At 36.5% G+C, this 14,848-nt stretch overlaps 2 protein-coding genes and 1 pseudogene across 4 annotated transcripts; 2 read left to right on the top strand and 1 right to left on the bottom strand.

The window, feature by feature from the left end:
* The first annotated feature begins 116 nt into the window (after positions 1 to 116).
* Positions 117 to 3,099, top strand: LOC110409595 (protein HYPER-SENSITIVITY-RELATED 4-like). Its single transcript, XM_021418987.2, has 2 exons — positions 117 to 1,547; positions 2,388 to 3,099. Exons 1-2 carry the CDS (start codon positions 525 to 527, stop codon positions 2,874 to 2,876), a joined length of 1,512 nt encoding a protein of 503 aa, XP_021274662.1. The 5' UTR covers positions 117 to 524; the 3' UTR covers positions 2,877 to 3,099.
* A 713-nt stretch (positions 3,100 to 3,812) lies between these two features.
* LOC110409518 (AAA-ATPase At2g18193-like) lies at positions 3,813 to 5,918 on the top strand (annotated as a pseudogene). Its single transcript, XR_016350762.1, has 2 exons — positions 3,813 to 5,257; positions 5,356 to 5,918. The product of XR_016350762.1 is annotated as an AAA-ATPase At2g18193-like (transcript).
* A 515-nt stretch (positions 5,919 to 6,433) lies between these two features.
* LOC110409803 (AAA-ATPase At5g17760-like) lies at positions 6,434 to 9,633 on the bottom strand. Of its 2 annotated transcripts, XM_021419276.2 has the most exons (3): positions 8,404 to 9,392; positions 7,648 to 7,755; positions 6,434 to 7,270 (listed from the first exon to the last, which is right to left on the bottom strand). In XM_021419276.2, exons 1-3 carry the CDS (start codon positions 9,385 to 9,387, stop codon positions 6,788 to 6,790), a joined length of 1,575 nt encoding a protein of 524 aa, XP_021274951.1. In that variant the 5' UTR covers positions 9,388 to 9,392; the 3' UTR covers positions 6,434 to 6,787. The 2 variants fall into 2 exon arrangements, with proteins under 2 accessions (XP_021274951.1, XP_021274952.1); XM_021419277.1 differs by lacking the exon at positions 7,648 to 7,755 and having other exon boundaries at positions 6,437 to 7,270; positions 8,404 to 9,633.
* Positions 9,634 to 14,848: the final 5,215 nt, after the last annotated feature.

The raw sequence follows: 14,848 nt of genomic DNA, 5'->3' as shown, positions 1-14,848 counted from the left end.
AAAAATATAAAAATTTGATTAAATATAATAAAAAATAAAAATTTATTTAAAAATTTTTAATATTTTTTTTTTCAAATATCAAGTTTAATAATGCTAAAGATTGATTTCATTATTTTTATCAAAAAAAAAAAAAGAGAGAGAGATAGATTGCATTATAACGATGGGTTGTAAATCAACTGTATATGGCATTAACATCACTATGAACTGAAACCGTGAGGGCCTGTACTTCTGGTCAATTCCAAGTGAATCACATCGGTGTAAATTTTGGAGGCCCGAAATCGTCAAACTGTGTCTCTCAATCCAGGAAAGAGCCCGTGATGGTTCCTTAAATCCGTAACCTTGTGCTGAATTCAACGCTCCTTCCAATCCTTCTCTACCATCCCCTATTCCAATTCCTTGTTTCCTTCCGGTCAAATCCATTCCCCAAACCAGTACATACACTCAATTCAGAGATCGAACACAAGAAAATTCCCAAAGAGGCTTTCTTTGAGACCACAAAAGCCTGAAATTTAACAGCAGGAAACATGGAGACCTCTTCTGGTGAATCCAAACTTGCCAACGCCAGGACAATCGTATCTGCTGCTGCATCTTTTGCTGCCACGGTGATGTTGGTTCGGTCAATAGCACAAGAATTCTTGCCATATGATATCAAAGATTATGTCTTCTTCGGCATTCGAAAGATCTGCAACCGTTTCTCGTCAACTGCCACCATGGTCGTCGACGAATTCAATGGCCTTGTTTACAACCAAGTCTACGAGGCTGCAGAGATCTACTTAGGCAGCAAAATATCCCCCTCTTCACAAAGATTCAAAGTGAGCAAGCCTGAGAAAGAAAAGGAGTTCATTGTCACCATGGAACGTAATGAAGAAGTGGTTGACATCTACAATGGTATCAAATTCAACTGGGTTTTGGTCTGCAAACAAGTAGAATCAACGAGACATTTTCACAACCCTCGAGATATCAACTCCACGTTAAGATCAGAAGTTCGTTCTTTCGAGCTCAGCTTCTCCAAAAAACACAAAGAAATGGTACTCAACTCTTACTTGCCCCACATTGTGAAGGAAGCGAAGTCCCTGAAACAAGAACGGAAGACGATAAAACTCTTTACCGTTGACTCTGAAAGCATGTATGGCAACTTGGGGGATTCTTGGAGATCAGTGAATCTTGATCACCCTGCAACTTTCGAAACGTTGGCTTTGGACACAAAGCTCAAGGACACAATCTTGCAAGATCTTCAGAGGTTCCTGAAGAGGAAAGATCATTACAGGAAAGTAGGGAAAGCTTGGAAGAGAGGGTACTTGTTGTACGGTCCACCAGGGACGGGCAAATCGAGCCTGGTTGCTGCAATGGCTAATTACTTGAATTTTGATGTTTATGACTTGGAATTGACCGATATACGGTGCAACTCGGAACTCAGGAAATTGCTCGTGGCTACTGCAAATCGGTCCATATTGGTGGTAGAGGACATAGATTGCACCATTGAGTTACAAGACCGGATGGCCGTGGCTCGTGCTTCACGTTTTCAGGATTATCCTCCTCAGAAGCAGGTTAGTTCTCCGATTTCCCCCTTTTTTATTATATGTTTTCTGTTTCTAGTTTTTAATTTTGATCTAATTGTTGGTTGGTTGTTATACTTCTAGTCCAGAACAACCAGAAATTTGAAGAATACTTTTCCATTGGCATTGATTCAATTTAGCTCCCCATAATTCTTATCCTGTCAGACAAGTGACAATGCTCTGTTTCATATATTAATCAGGGCAGTGGGTTTTAATTGATGGAAGTTTATGGCTTAGTTTTATTTATTATCTGTTGCACAATGCTACCTTCTAATACTTCCATGATTAGATTATAAAACAGTAAAATATAGCTAAACATTAGGAGCCAAAATAGCACTAGTATAAATTAGTAAAACATGGCACGAGAAAAGGAGGAGCCTGTTAAAGCCCAGAAGGAAGTTTTCAATGCACGCGAAACAATTTTTTAAGGCTTTAATCGAACTGGCAAATCACCAGTTATGCACATGCTTTAAGTTTTGAAAAGAAGTACTTTCCTAGGAACGTTCTGCTGGGTCGCCTAGAATCCGCATCCTCATTCCTGGCGTTTCTTTGTTTTGGAACTTAGATTCCTTGAAAGGCCATGCCTCCCTACTTAGGTTGTTGGTATTTGTCATTTGGTAAAGACGACAAAACACTTCACATGAAACAGATTGTCACCACGGGTTCAACTTGTCCATGTTTATAGCAACATCATTGAAAGTGGTTGTCAATTATATAGATTTTGATGAGAGGGTCCAGATAAAGCAAGTTTCAGTTCATCAAATCAGTTTCCAGACTATTTCTGTTGATATGAAACGTGTTTCCACCATATAATTTTTTCTACTGAAACAGGTCACGCTGTCAGGATTGCTCAATTTCATTGATGGGTTGTGGTCAAGCTGTGGAGATGAGAGAATTATTGTGTTCACTACCAACCACAAAGATAAATTGGACCCAGCACTGCTGCGTCCAGGGCGCATGGATGTGCACATTCATATGTCCTATTGCACCCCCTCTGCATTTAGAATTCTTTCATCAAATTACCTTGGAATTAAAGACCATGCATTGTTTGGAGAGATCGAGGAGGCAATTAGAACAACGGAAGTGACTCCGGCTGAAGTGGCAGAGCAGCTGCTTCGGAGTGACGATCTTGAAACTGTGCTCCGAGACCTCATTGGATTCCTCAAGGTGAAAAAGATAGAAAATGAGGAAGCAAAGGCCATTAAGAGTCAAGCAGAATCGCTAACAAATAAAGAAGCGCAAAGCACAGCCGCTGAAAGAGTGGAACAAAAGGAAAATGATGCTGAAAAGGAAACCAGAAAATTGAACCCCATTATATAATAAAGGGCGTAGTACATACCATGCTAGTATTTGAGATAGATGGTGCTCCTTCCCTTTCCACTCAATGCTTATCCCCATCTCATTTCTTTGTTAAAGTAAAATTCCAATCTCAAGCCCTTCTTACAAGTATTAAAAGATTCACAAGTTAAATTAGTTCATACCTTTTAACTGATGCTTTTATACAGTATCCTTAAGAATAAAAGTGTTTTCTTTTTGTCTTTGATTCTCAATATTCAATTTTTTCAATCCATTTGGACAAAATTAGATTGGGAGAGGCATTTAAATGTGGATCTTGACCACCATTAATAGATAAAAGCCACCAGGCAATCTTGATTTGTTATTATTAGAGCAGGGCATAGATGACCATCATCTGATAGCAACTCACAAATTACTGGGATGGCAAGACCTTTAGGAAGAATCAATATCCTAGTTACAACCACTCATTTGGTGGTAAGAGTCAGAGCTTGGAAAGATTCAGAGATGATTGCAAAAAGCAGGCTTCTTATCTGTGGAATATAATCTTGGGGCAAGGTATGCGGCTTTGCCATGGCAATGGAGGCAGAGTATAATCAGAACTTATTGAAATGGTTGCCTTTTTCTTTCATTTTTTTAAAAAAATCTTAGTTGCCTTCTCTTTGTTCTATCCCCTGTGGTTACTTTCACTTGTCATTTACTAACTACTTTATTATTGTTGTTTTCTTAATACAAGTTTTTGATTCATTTAAAGAAAAAATTACTAAGCTGCTCGTATGAAGTTTCTAGTTAATTTGATTACTTCTCTTGTGTTTGATACGGTTGGCTCTCTCTTTTTCAAGAGGTTGGTTTGGCTATTTCTTGTTCCATATTAATTTTTCCTGCATTGATGTTACATAATCCTTTTCCTTTTGGGGATAATGGATGTTATATAATCAATCAATCATTCTTAGGTGTATTAGACTAAGAGTAAAGTTTATCATATAAATGTTTACACTTGATTTGTTGGGTCTATGGATGGTGAATCTCATTGGCAATGTCTGGCATGCATTCAACGTGATCAGATCACGAAATTTTGGGATAATATTTGAAGCATAAAATCATCATTCCAAGGTGATATGTATATGAAGGCTATTTACAAATCGAGATTGAATTAAATTTTAAACCTGTATTAGATTTGAATGGATCTCAGACTGTTATATATGCAGAGAAGTAAAGCTGTCATCTGGATTAACATAGTCTGATAATCCTTATTTCAAATAACAAGTATTTCAAATATCCCTATGTGCCGGTCATGATAACGCTTCGTTGTTGATGATAAAGGCACTGATCTACATTTCAGAAACTCTAGGGAAAAACTTTGCCACCATGCGCGCCTCCAAGTCCAATAACCTCTCCTCTGAATCTATAATGAACAAATTCCCGAAATCTCTTTCAACCATGTTCCCATCGGCAGCATCAGCTTTCACTACCTACGCCTCAATTAGTACTTCACTGATGATCTTCTGATCAATATTCAATGATCTCATACCCGAACGTCTCCGGAGGCAAATCGTTTCTGCTCTGAGTTTCTTGTCCAGGTTTTGCACTGGTAAACAAACTGTGGTTATTGAACAAACTGATGGGATCGAACCCAACCAAGTTTTCAATGCTTCAGAAGCTTACTTGAGCACCAAGATTAGCCCTGACACCAAAAGACTCAAAGTGAGCAAACGTTCAAAAGACAAGGAGTTGACATTCAGGCTTATCAAGGGGCAGAGTATCACAGATTCCTTCCAAGGAGTTGAGCTTAAATGGAGGCATGTTTGTCATGAAGTCGAAATGAAAGGTAATCGTAATGATTCCCAAGCAGTTGAAAATGGGTATTTCGAGTTACGTTTCAAGAAGAAATATAGGGACATAGTCTTGAATTCTTACTTGCCTTTTGTGTTAAAAAGTGCTGAGATGATTGAAAGTGAAGCATGGGTTTTAAAGATATATGCCTTAGGAACTCATCGCTACTACTATTGCAAATTGTGAGAATCCATCAAAATTGAACACCCTGCTACCTTTGACACTTTAACCCTTGACGCAGAGCTGAAAAACATGATTGTGGAAGATCTGAATAGGTTTCTTAGGAGGAAGGAGTTCTACAAGAGAGTCGGGATATCATGGAAGCAGGGATACTTGTTGAATGGACCTCCAGGTACTGGCAAATCAGGCTTAATTGCAGCCATGGCTAATTACCTGAAGTTTGATATCTATGATTTGCAGCTTGAAACTATAAAATCTGATTCAGAACTGAGAAAACTGTTGCTGGCTATTGCAAATAAATCAATCCTTGTGATTGAAGATATTGATTGTCCTGTCAGTCTGCCTGATCGTCCAGGGGCTAATGCCAGCGCACATAGGCGTAGCGGTCAGGAAAAGTAGGTTCGTGCTAAAATCTAAATTTTTACTAATTGAATGCGTCTTTTTTCTCTGTTGATTTCATGTTAATGTATCTGATAAACCTGAATCAGTGCAGTTGACGCTGTCTGGACTATTGAACTTCATAGACGGCTTGTGGTCAAGTTGTGGAGACGAAGAGATCATCGTGCTGACCACCAACCACAAGCGGAGGCTCGACCCAGCTTTGTTGCGCCCTGGAAGAATGGACATGCACATTAACATGTCCTACTGCACCACTCAGGCTTTCAGGACTTTGGCCTCAAACTGCTTAGGTACCAAAGGCGAGCACCGGCTATTCAGGGATGTCGACGAGCTGCTGGAGGCAACCAAGGTGACTCCTGCACAAGTTGCTGAAGAGCTAATGAAGAATGAGGATGCTGATACCGCACTCGAAGCATTCTTTACTTTCCTCAAGCAGAAGAAAATTGAAGACCATGAACTTGAGCAAGAAGCCTCAAAAAGAAATGAGATTCAAGAATCCAGAGAACAGGAAAAAATTGAGTGCAAGTCTCTCAAGAAATTAGAAACCACACCATGCAAGAATACTGCTTGAACAGTGGATGATTCTACTTTTATAATGATATTTTCTCCCTTTCAATTTATTTAGATTTACAAATTATATGTGAAAAAAATTACTTATTACCCTGAATATAGTTTGGATTATGAAACGTTAACGAATCAATTTCACAAATAATTATATATCAAAATCTAGAAAATGTAAATCTTATTGTATGGTTGAATACTGAAAATGATTAAAAGCTGAATCAAAATAAAAAGTAAAGTTTATCTCTAATTTTTACGGTTTTAACTATTTTGACATGGTCTTTTATAAATGTTTTTAAAAAAGTCACCTGGTATTATATGAAAAAAAAATTAAAATTATTATAAAAAAATACATATAAAATATACTTTTAAAATAAATTATACTTGATAAAGATATTACCACGTGTGTATTTTGAGAATAAAAGATGACTTTGAAAAAAGACGTTCTGCAAGTGTGGCCTAGGTTTTTTCTCTTCCACGCCGAAAGTTAGCAAGCCATGACACATTTGTTCGGGATTTTATATACTAAAGTGATGACTTGGGCTGTGGGTTTTGACGAGAAAGATGTCAATAGGGGCAAAGGCTATAAAGCTGTAAGGGCTAAAGGAGACCCCTTGAGTTTCAATTCTGATCTGTTCTGCTGGCGTGCGCAGCAATAAATAACAAGTACCAGTTTTTCTAAATCCATAGGGATAAAATGACTGACCAACGTATCCACAACATCAAAAGAAACTGCTGCTAACTGTTTTCATACTGAATTTTTTTGGGGGGCGAGGGGGTCATTAACAGTCTGATTCTTGATTTTCACACATTGTTAATCTCTTGGGGATTGAAGTGACATTGCATTTAAAGCAGTTGAATCTCAACCCAATTCTGCTGCTAAAGAGAAGTGAACACTACTACCCAGAGTGATGCAGTAAGTCAGGCAATTAGTTTTCATGAAAAATTAGACTACTTGCTAGTGATTATAAATTTCTTCGCCTGCTGCACTTTCTTCTAGCGATCCTAGGAGACCTACGCTTGTTCTCAACTTTCTGTCTTTTTGCTTCTCGAACCCCGAACTTGTTTGCATCTTTGTCCATTGGTTCATTGCCTTCCAGCTTCTTCCTCTTGAGGAGCTTGACGAGTCCTCCGAGTGCAATATCAGCATCTTCACTTTTCATCAACTCTTCAGCTACTTGTGCGGGAGTTACCTCTGTGTTCTTTAGCAAGCCTTCAATCTCACCGAAAAGGTGGTGGTGGTCACGAATTCCCAGGTAATTTGAGGCCAAGAGCTTGAAACCTTGTGGTTTGCAGTAGGACATGTGAATGTGCATGTCCATGCGCCCAGGCCGCAACAGCGCAGGATCTAACCTGTCCTTGTGATTAGTGGTGAATATGATAATTCTCTCATCTCCACAGCTAGACCATAATCCATCAATGAAGTTAAGCAGGCCTGACAGAGTTAACTGCAGAAAAGTTTTATCAGGAACATCACCAGGGTGCTATTTTCTAATTGCCACGTTGAGTGAAAAACATAACAGAACTACAGAATACAAAAGATGGGGTTCAATTTCTTCGCGATACAAGCATAACCACTACATTTTCTTCTACATTTGACAAAATCTTAACTCACATTTCAGAATTGCTTGAGCTCAATTTTTTTATTCTAGGCTTGATACAGCTTGAACTAGTTTAATTTATAGACATTTGGATTTAAAATTCACCCCATAAAACTTGGTTAGGGTCAGAATCTTGTACACAAGGATAAAAAGGAAGGCCTCCAAAGTAAACAGTATTGGACCCTGCAAAATTAGCTGTATTTGTAAATAAGGCAAGAGCTCACTGTATGATGGAGTCCAGAACGAGCATAATCTCTGAGACAGTCTTGAGGAGTAAATCTTCCTTCCAATTCCCTGTCATACGGTCCATCCTCATGGAATAGGAAGATGGACTAGCCTTTCCAAATCATATGCAAAGGGCGAATAGATTTAATAACTAGATTGGAAGTTGAAATTACAATGCAAGATACATTGAACCATGACACTTGTTGCAAGGTGCAAAGGTCTAATTCTGGATAGACCAACGAACAATTGTTATGACTTGGACAAGCTAAAAGCCAGGGTACTGTTCAATGAACCACAGGACACGAAATGACAGGTCCGAAAAGGACATCACCATCGTCTTATATGATGACTTTACATACCAGGAAAGATCTTTTCCTTGATCAGCTATCCACCCTAAGCAATTGCCTACTTAGAATTTCTCATTTTGAAAAAATTAGCTTTGTGCAACGAGTGCGTCCAGAGGAGGTAAAGTGGGATTCGATAAGGAAAGGCTGGAACAGCATATGAAGTGGGGCCAGCTCTATTTGGAAGGTAGTACCTTTGTCCGGAGAATGCTGAAACACTTTCTCTATTCCAGTTTCCAGTTAAAACCAGCTTTTTGGGCCAATAATGGTACTGAATGAACGCTTAGAGAAGTCATGCTTGTAATTAAAATAATCCTACGAGTTTTAAGTTTAATGACCCCTAACTCATAAATTTTCTGATGAAAATTAGTATAGACGTGTAACTGTCTTTTAATGGAGCAAAAGCCAAACCTGTACATGTTGATCAGGTTGTTTACGTCCATCCCCATACCGTCGATCAGGTAGATCAACACTGCAATCAATGTCTTCAATCACAAGAATTGATCTATTCCCTGTTGCCAGCAGCAATTTTCTCAAGTCAGAATCCCGCATTATGTTACCAAGCTGCAAGTCATACACATCAAACTTGAGATAATTTGCCATGGCCGCAACCAAACTTGATTTTCCAGTGCCTGGAGGTCCATACAACAAGTAACCGCGCTTCCATGCTCTCCCAACCCTCTTATAAAACTCCTTCCTCTTAACAAACCTGTTCAGATCGTCCATTACATCATTTTTCACATCCGGGTCCATGGCTAATGTCTCAAAAGTTGCTGGATGTTCAAGATTGATGGATTCCCACTTTATTCCTCCATAGTTTTGCATGTTGAGCGTGAACATCTTCAAAACCCTTTGTTCATCTTTAATTGCCTTTGCTCTCTCAAGTACATAAGGCACATAAGAATTTAAGACTATGTCTTTGTGTTTCTTGTGGAAACTAAGCTCAAATGAACGCTTCTCAGCTCTTGGAGGAAAATGATCATTGGGGTTGTTACTCTTTTCTGCTTCTGCGCAAACAAATCTCCACTTAAGCTCAAGGCCTTCATAGAAATCAACAATCTTCTCACCTTTCTCAAGCCGAATTGTTAAGTTCTTCTCTTTCTGGGTTTTGCTTATTTTGAGCCTCTCGGTATTGGGATTGATCCTGGTGCACAAGTAAATCTCCGATGCATCATAGACTTGGTTTCTTGCCATACCATTGGATTCTTCTATAACCAGAGTGAGTATTGGAGAGCGAGGCTTAAAGAAGTACCGCATGGTTGAGAAGAGATAGTTGCGGATAGGGTAAGGTATGAGATCGTTGGCCATGGATCGAAAAAGCATGATGGAGGCAGTCATTGAAGCATAGGCCGAGAATATTGATGATGGAGAAGGCATTTCTTTGGTCGAAAACATGGTTGCAATTGCACGCCGAAGCTACAAGAGAAGGTGTTGTTTCAAGGTTCTCAGAATTGAGCTGTGCACAGTGAACTTCAGGTGGGTTTCAATTTCATTTGGCTCAGGTGCGCAAGTAAGCTTGCAAAGGCAAAGCTCAGCAGAAGTAAATGATCAGACTGTTCTCCTACTATGACTAAATAAAAAGGAACTGTAACAAATGAACAGTAAACATCGATTCTCATTATTTTAATAAATTAATTTCATGACCTAATATATTCCTTGAAATACTTTAGATGTAGTACGACTTATCAATTGTTAGGTTGCATAATTTTAAAAAGATACAACTATTGTTTTACTCTTTGCCAACCCTCTATCCTAATCCACTAAGTTCATCTTTTTGCTGCTTCTGTGATTGGCATTTCTAAAATGAGCAAATTTAATTAATTCTTTCGTTAAATGAAAAGGTAAAGTACTGTCGTTGTTTATTGATTAATTTGTCATGGGAAAGTAGCAAAAGATATATCCATATTCAAGATTTATACTTTAAACTTGACCAAGAAGCCATGGCTTTATGAGGGTACGTGTTTACCGATGGCTGGCGGAAGCACACGCGAGAACGCACAAAAGTGAGCTCTCATCCCATCTGATAGCTTTTTCGATTTAAAGAAAAGGGTGCCCTGCAGGGTGTTTTACAGGTTCGCAAGGTGTACTGAATTATTGCTTGCTGCAAGCCCTTATGCCTTTTTCTACAAAGACTTTTCTTTTTGCTGTGTACGTGTCTTTCTTTCATGCTTGGGTACTTGGATTTTGAGATCCATTTGTATCAAGGATGTAAAGTATATTTTTTATAATATAATTTATTAAATTATAATATTTATTTTATAACAAATCATTGCAATATGAGATTGTAATATAATTACATTACAACTAATAGATGTAATGTGATTGCAGTCCAAAATTAATACAATCACATTATATTATACTTTATAATGTTCTTAAAGATAATTTTACCTTTAAATTTTATTATCTTATTAAAAATATTTTATAATGTTATAATTAAAATAAAAATATTAAAATAAAATATATAATATAAATATAATATAAGTAAAATAAATTAAAATAAAATAAAATAAAAAAATATATTAAAAAATAAAAATAAATTTATGACATTAAAAATATATATAATATAATATTATATAAAAATTAATAATATAAATACAAATATATTAAAAATAAAATATAAAATATTATAATAATAAATAAAAATAAAATATATGATATTAAAAATATATTTAAAAATGATATTATATAAAAATTAATAATAAAAAATATAAATATTAAATTTATATTTTAATAATTAAAGATAATTTTAATAATTAACATTATATTCTTATTAAAGTACTTGTAAACTAAACACTGCAATGTTATCTTTTTTACATTTTAATTATTATTTTGTTTATATATCAAACACTGTAATGTTATTTTCTCTGTAATTACATTACTTACAATCATATTACTTGTAATCACATTATTTATAATCATATTATCTGTAATCATGTTGTATCTACTTTATAATTATTGACTCAAAAGAAAAATGTCTTGGATAAGAGAATATTCGATTGCCAACGCATTGCAAATCTTTGGGATGGTACTACACGCTATTGCCATGCCAATGGGCTTTTGTGAACAAGAATCTTTTATCAGGTTTGGGCTTTATCACAAGAGATCCTGGCAATCATAGTCCCAGGAAGAAGATTGAACATGCAGGACCTTTTCAGGATTAACATTTTTACATTTTGCAAGTGACAGGGAATTGGTGCTAGAGGAGATAGGATACTGTTTTGGGCTATATTACCTGTGAAGCAATACATCACTAATCCACTTAGGGGTCAAAAAAAAGTTCGCTTGCCAACCTTTTCACTTTTTCTCGTCATATATGTCATAACAAGGAAAAAACCTTGTCAGGAGAATCTCATATTGTGACCCTTCTCAACCTCTCAAATCATCTTATCAATCAGACAATCAGGAAAAAGTGAGGGTGAAAAAGTCTACAACATCTCAGCAGGGGTTTCTTTTTTCTGCAGCAAATAGTTGTTCAAAAATTCTTCCCTTTTCCCCCCTCTCTTTTACTTTCTGTCCTTTTTTTTTTGTTTAATCGGAATAAGCATTTCATTATTTGATGCAAAAAAAAGAAAGAAGCCCAGCTTTTCTTGGACAATTCAAGCCCAATTCTCTGACTTGTATAACTGCTTATTTGGGCCGAACGTTATACTCATGACTTGGGCACCGACTCGTTTCCTTTCGGTTTTATGGTCTTTAATGGGTTCTTTAGCACGGCCCAAATGCAACTTCAAACTGAGATCACGAATTCCTGGATTCCATCCCCCTCTCTAGCAGATCGACCTGACGAACACTACAAAAACTTGTGAAGCCCCTGGTGCATTAGATACTTTGTCCGTAAACGTCAGCCATCCCTACGTGCTTAAAACTCAAGTTCTCTGGAGTAAAGCCCTGCATTGTTTTTCTTTCTCCTGGTGTATTCAGAAACTGCAGTCATGACTCATCTCGGGGTTGCTCACCTTCAGCTGAAAATCAGGGTTGGGACGGTGCAGTCTCAGGAGAAGGTGCCTACCGAATTGCCGCGAGGGGTAGAAGTTGTTGACGTTTTTCAGAACATCGTTGTTAAATGGCGCTCTTGCCTAGAACCCAAAATTTTACGATGCTAATACTGGAAGGAGGTACTACAAGCTAAGTTTTCAAGAAATGCATAGAGGAAATATCATGCGTGATTATCTGAATCATGTATTGAGTCAATACAGATTGTTGACAAAACGAAAACCAGGTTCTACAGCTTCATCGAATACTGCCAGAGTTTAGTATGCAATAAAAATCCACGGATTTGCAGCATCCAGCCACATTTGACACACTCACCATGGATCCAGAGTTAAAGCAGACTATCCTGGATGATTTAGACAGGTTTATTTCATGGTGGGATTTATATAGAACTCTTGCGAAGGGTTGGAAGCGAGGGTTTACGGTACTCCTGGGACTGGGCAATCAAGCCTTGCTGCCATGGCAAAATATTTGAAATTTGATGTGAACGAACTGCAGCTCACCAGTGTTCCATCTCAGTCAGATTTGAGGAAGGCATTGCTAGCCGATTAAATTTCATCCTCATAAGTATGTTAATAAGGTATATTACACGTACTCTTTACTTTACTTTGATATTCCCAATCTTCACTTCACATAATTCATTTGATTCTATTTGGTTTCTTTTATACTCTAACCAACGGTATTTACTTTGGTGTTACATTACCTACTTAATTCCATAGATGGATTGCGGTCAAGCTGTGGAGAGGAGCGAATCGTTGTATTCACCACCAATCAAAAAGACAAACCAGACCCTGCATTGCTTCATCCAGGCCGGATAGACATGCTCATTAACATGTCTTACTGCAGCAATCAAGGGTTCCGATTGGTCTCCAATTATCTTGACGTACATGGTCAGCACCCTCCCTTGGAACAAATTGACAGCTTTTAAGTGCAAACTAAGAATTTGACTAAGATAATTAGAGAGTATATTTATATATTTATATACTCTCTCCATTATCCTTTTTATTTATCTCATGAGAATGTCTCAAAATAGATTTTTTACATCATCGAAATATATTTAACTTTTTCCATAATCTTAATTTGTTATTAATTTTTTTAAGCTTTTCGAAAGTAAAAAGCATTATTGTACAAGGTTTATATCGTAGAATATACAAAAACCAAAGTTTTTTTATAAGTATACATGAATGTCTGAGACAAAGAATAAGAACCGAAGGATTACATTTTAAAGGCGGTAAACAAACAGAGTTAGCTACGTGGAGCTTCAGGAAGGGAGTTCAGTTTGAAGGAATGAGCCTTTTGATGTTACTTCGTTTGTTTACTTTCATCTTCGATCTGTTGATAAAAAAACTCTTATGGTTTTTCATTGGTTATTTATTGATGTACTTGGGAGGATGAAGACTCAACAGTTTGTCCTAACTGTAGCATTTTATCGATGATTGTTAGCGTAAAATTTAAAAATAGAGCAGCCTATGTTTAAATATTTTCTTATCGTTTCCTTCATTAATAAATTTGATCTTTTCCTCTGCAAAATAAACTATGTAATTTGATGTTCTGAATGATTTCTTGGTGATGGGCAAAGGACAAGCAAAGCATCGAGGGAAACAGTTTAGTGCAAAGTAAGAGCACCCAAAAAGAAGTTACAGGTAAAGCTGATTAAAATATTTCACGCATCTGAAGATAAAAAGGTACAAAATTGAATAGTTTGTAGGTGATTAGTCTCTTTAACATGACAACAATGTAATTATTTCTATAAGTAGTTTGTAAGAAATTTATTTACAAGAGCACATGAAAGGTACAAAATTGAATCTGATATGGGGTTGCTTGGTAGTTCTTAACTAATTTCTTTTGTATGTAACTAATTTAGATATTTATTTAATTTTTTCAACTTTGTTTTTTTTTATTATGAAAAATAGGTTATTCCGTATTTAACTAAGTTAATACATAACTGTATTGTTGGGAATACATTGATAAAATCATTATAATCTACTACTTATTAAATTTAGTTGAAACTACTTAAGTTGCAAAATTACTTTAATAGCTTTTATAGTTAGGTACAATATGATACATAATAGTTCATATTTTATTCTAATTTTGTTCATAAATATTAACTTTTCGTAAAGTGACTGGAAATAAATATACAAATTAGTGAACAACCATATAACAATCTTTTACTTTGTGGTTAACATTACAACAACAAAATACTTTTATGTATATATATTTTTGCAAACACTCCCTTTAGTACTAACAAATCCAACTCATGAAGTTTTCTCTCCAGCCAAATAAATACTCTTTTATTTCGCCCCAACGTATACGCAGGGGTCAATTATGGTACAATGTAAGAGGAGAATCTGGAAGATCTACAAGGGTGATATTTGGTAGACTTTCCAAGTCTTGGCCTGCTTTTCGATTTGGAATCGGGCTCCATTATTATTGCTACGTGGTCTGTGGGCTGGGTAGTGAGAGTGACAAATGACCAGGAAAGCCAGAACCAACTTCCTGCAGCCAACTTTGACACGCAATTCCTACTGTTTATCTATGGCGAATGGTGCCCGTGATGTCTCTACATAGAAAAAGAACAGTCACTTAATCAGTAGAACAAAAACAGTCGGTCGTGTCGATGTCCCATTATTACTGATAATGCCAACTTCGCAGCAAGACCCTGCTCAATCATCTCATAAGCTGCAATAAACGACTGAAAATGGTTTGAGTGGAAAAATATGTGTTATGCTAGTCCCGATTCTCTTCAATGGTAGTTTGACTAAGTTTAATTTTGTTAAACTTGTTTGTTATGTTGAGCAGCTCTTGAAATCTAATAAGAATAGGATAATATAATTTAATTGTATTAAGATAAAATTATTATATTTGA

The sequence above is a fragment of the Theobroma umbraticum genome, unplaced genomic scaffold (assembly GCF_002168275.2).
Source record: "Theobroma umbraticum cultivar Fairchild unplaced genomic scaffold, ASM216827v3 scaffold_44.0, whole genome shotgun sequence".
NCBI lineage: Eukaryota > Viridiplantae > Streptophyta > Magnoliopsida > Malvales > Malvaceae > Theobroma > Theobroma umbraticum.
The sequence above is the reverse complement of the archived record's forward strand: the minus strand, read 5'-3'. Positions and strand labels throughout refer to the sequence as shown.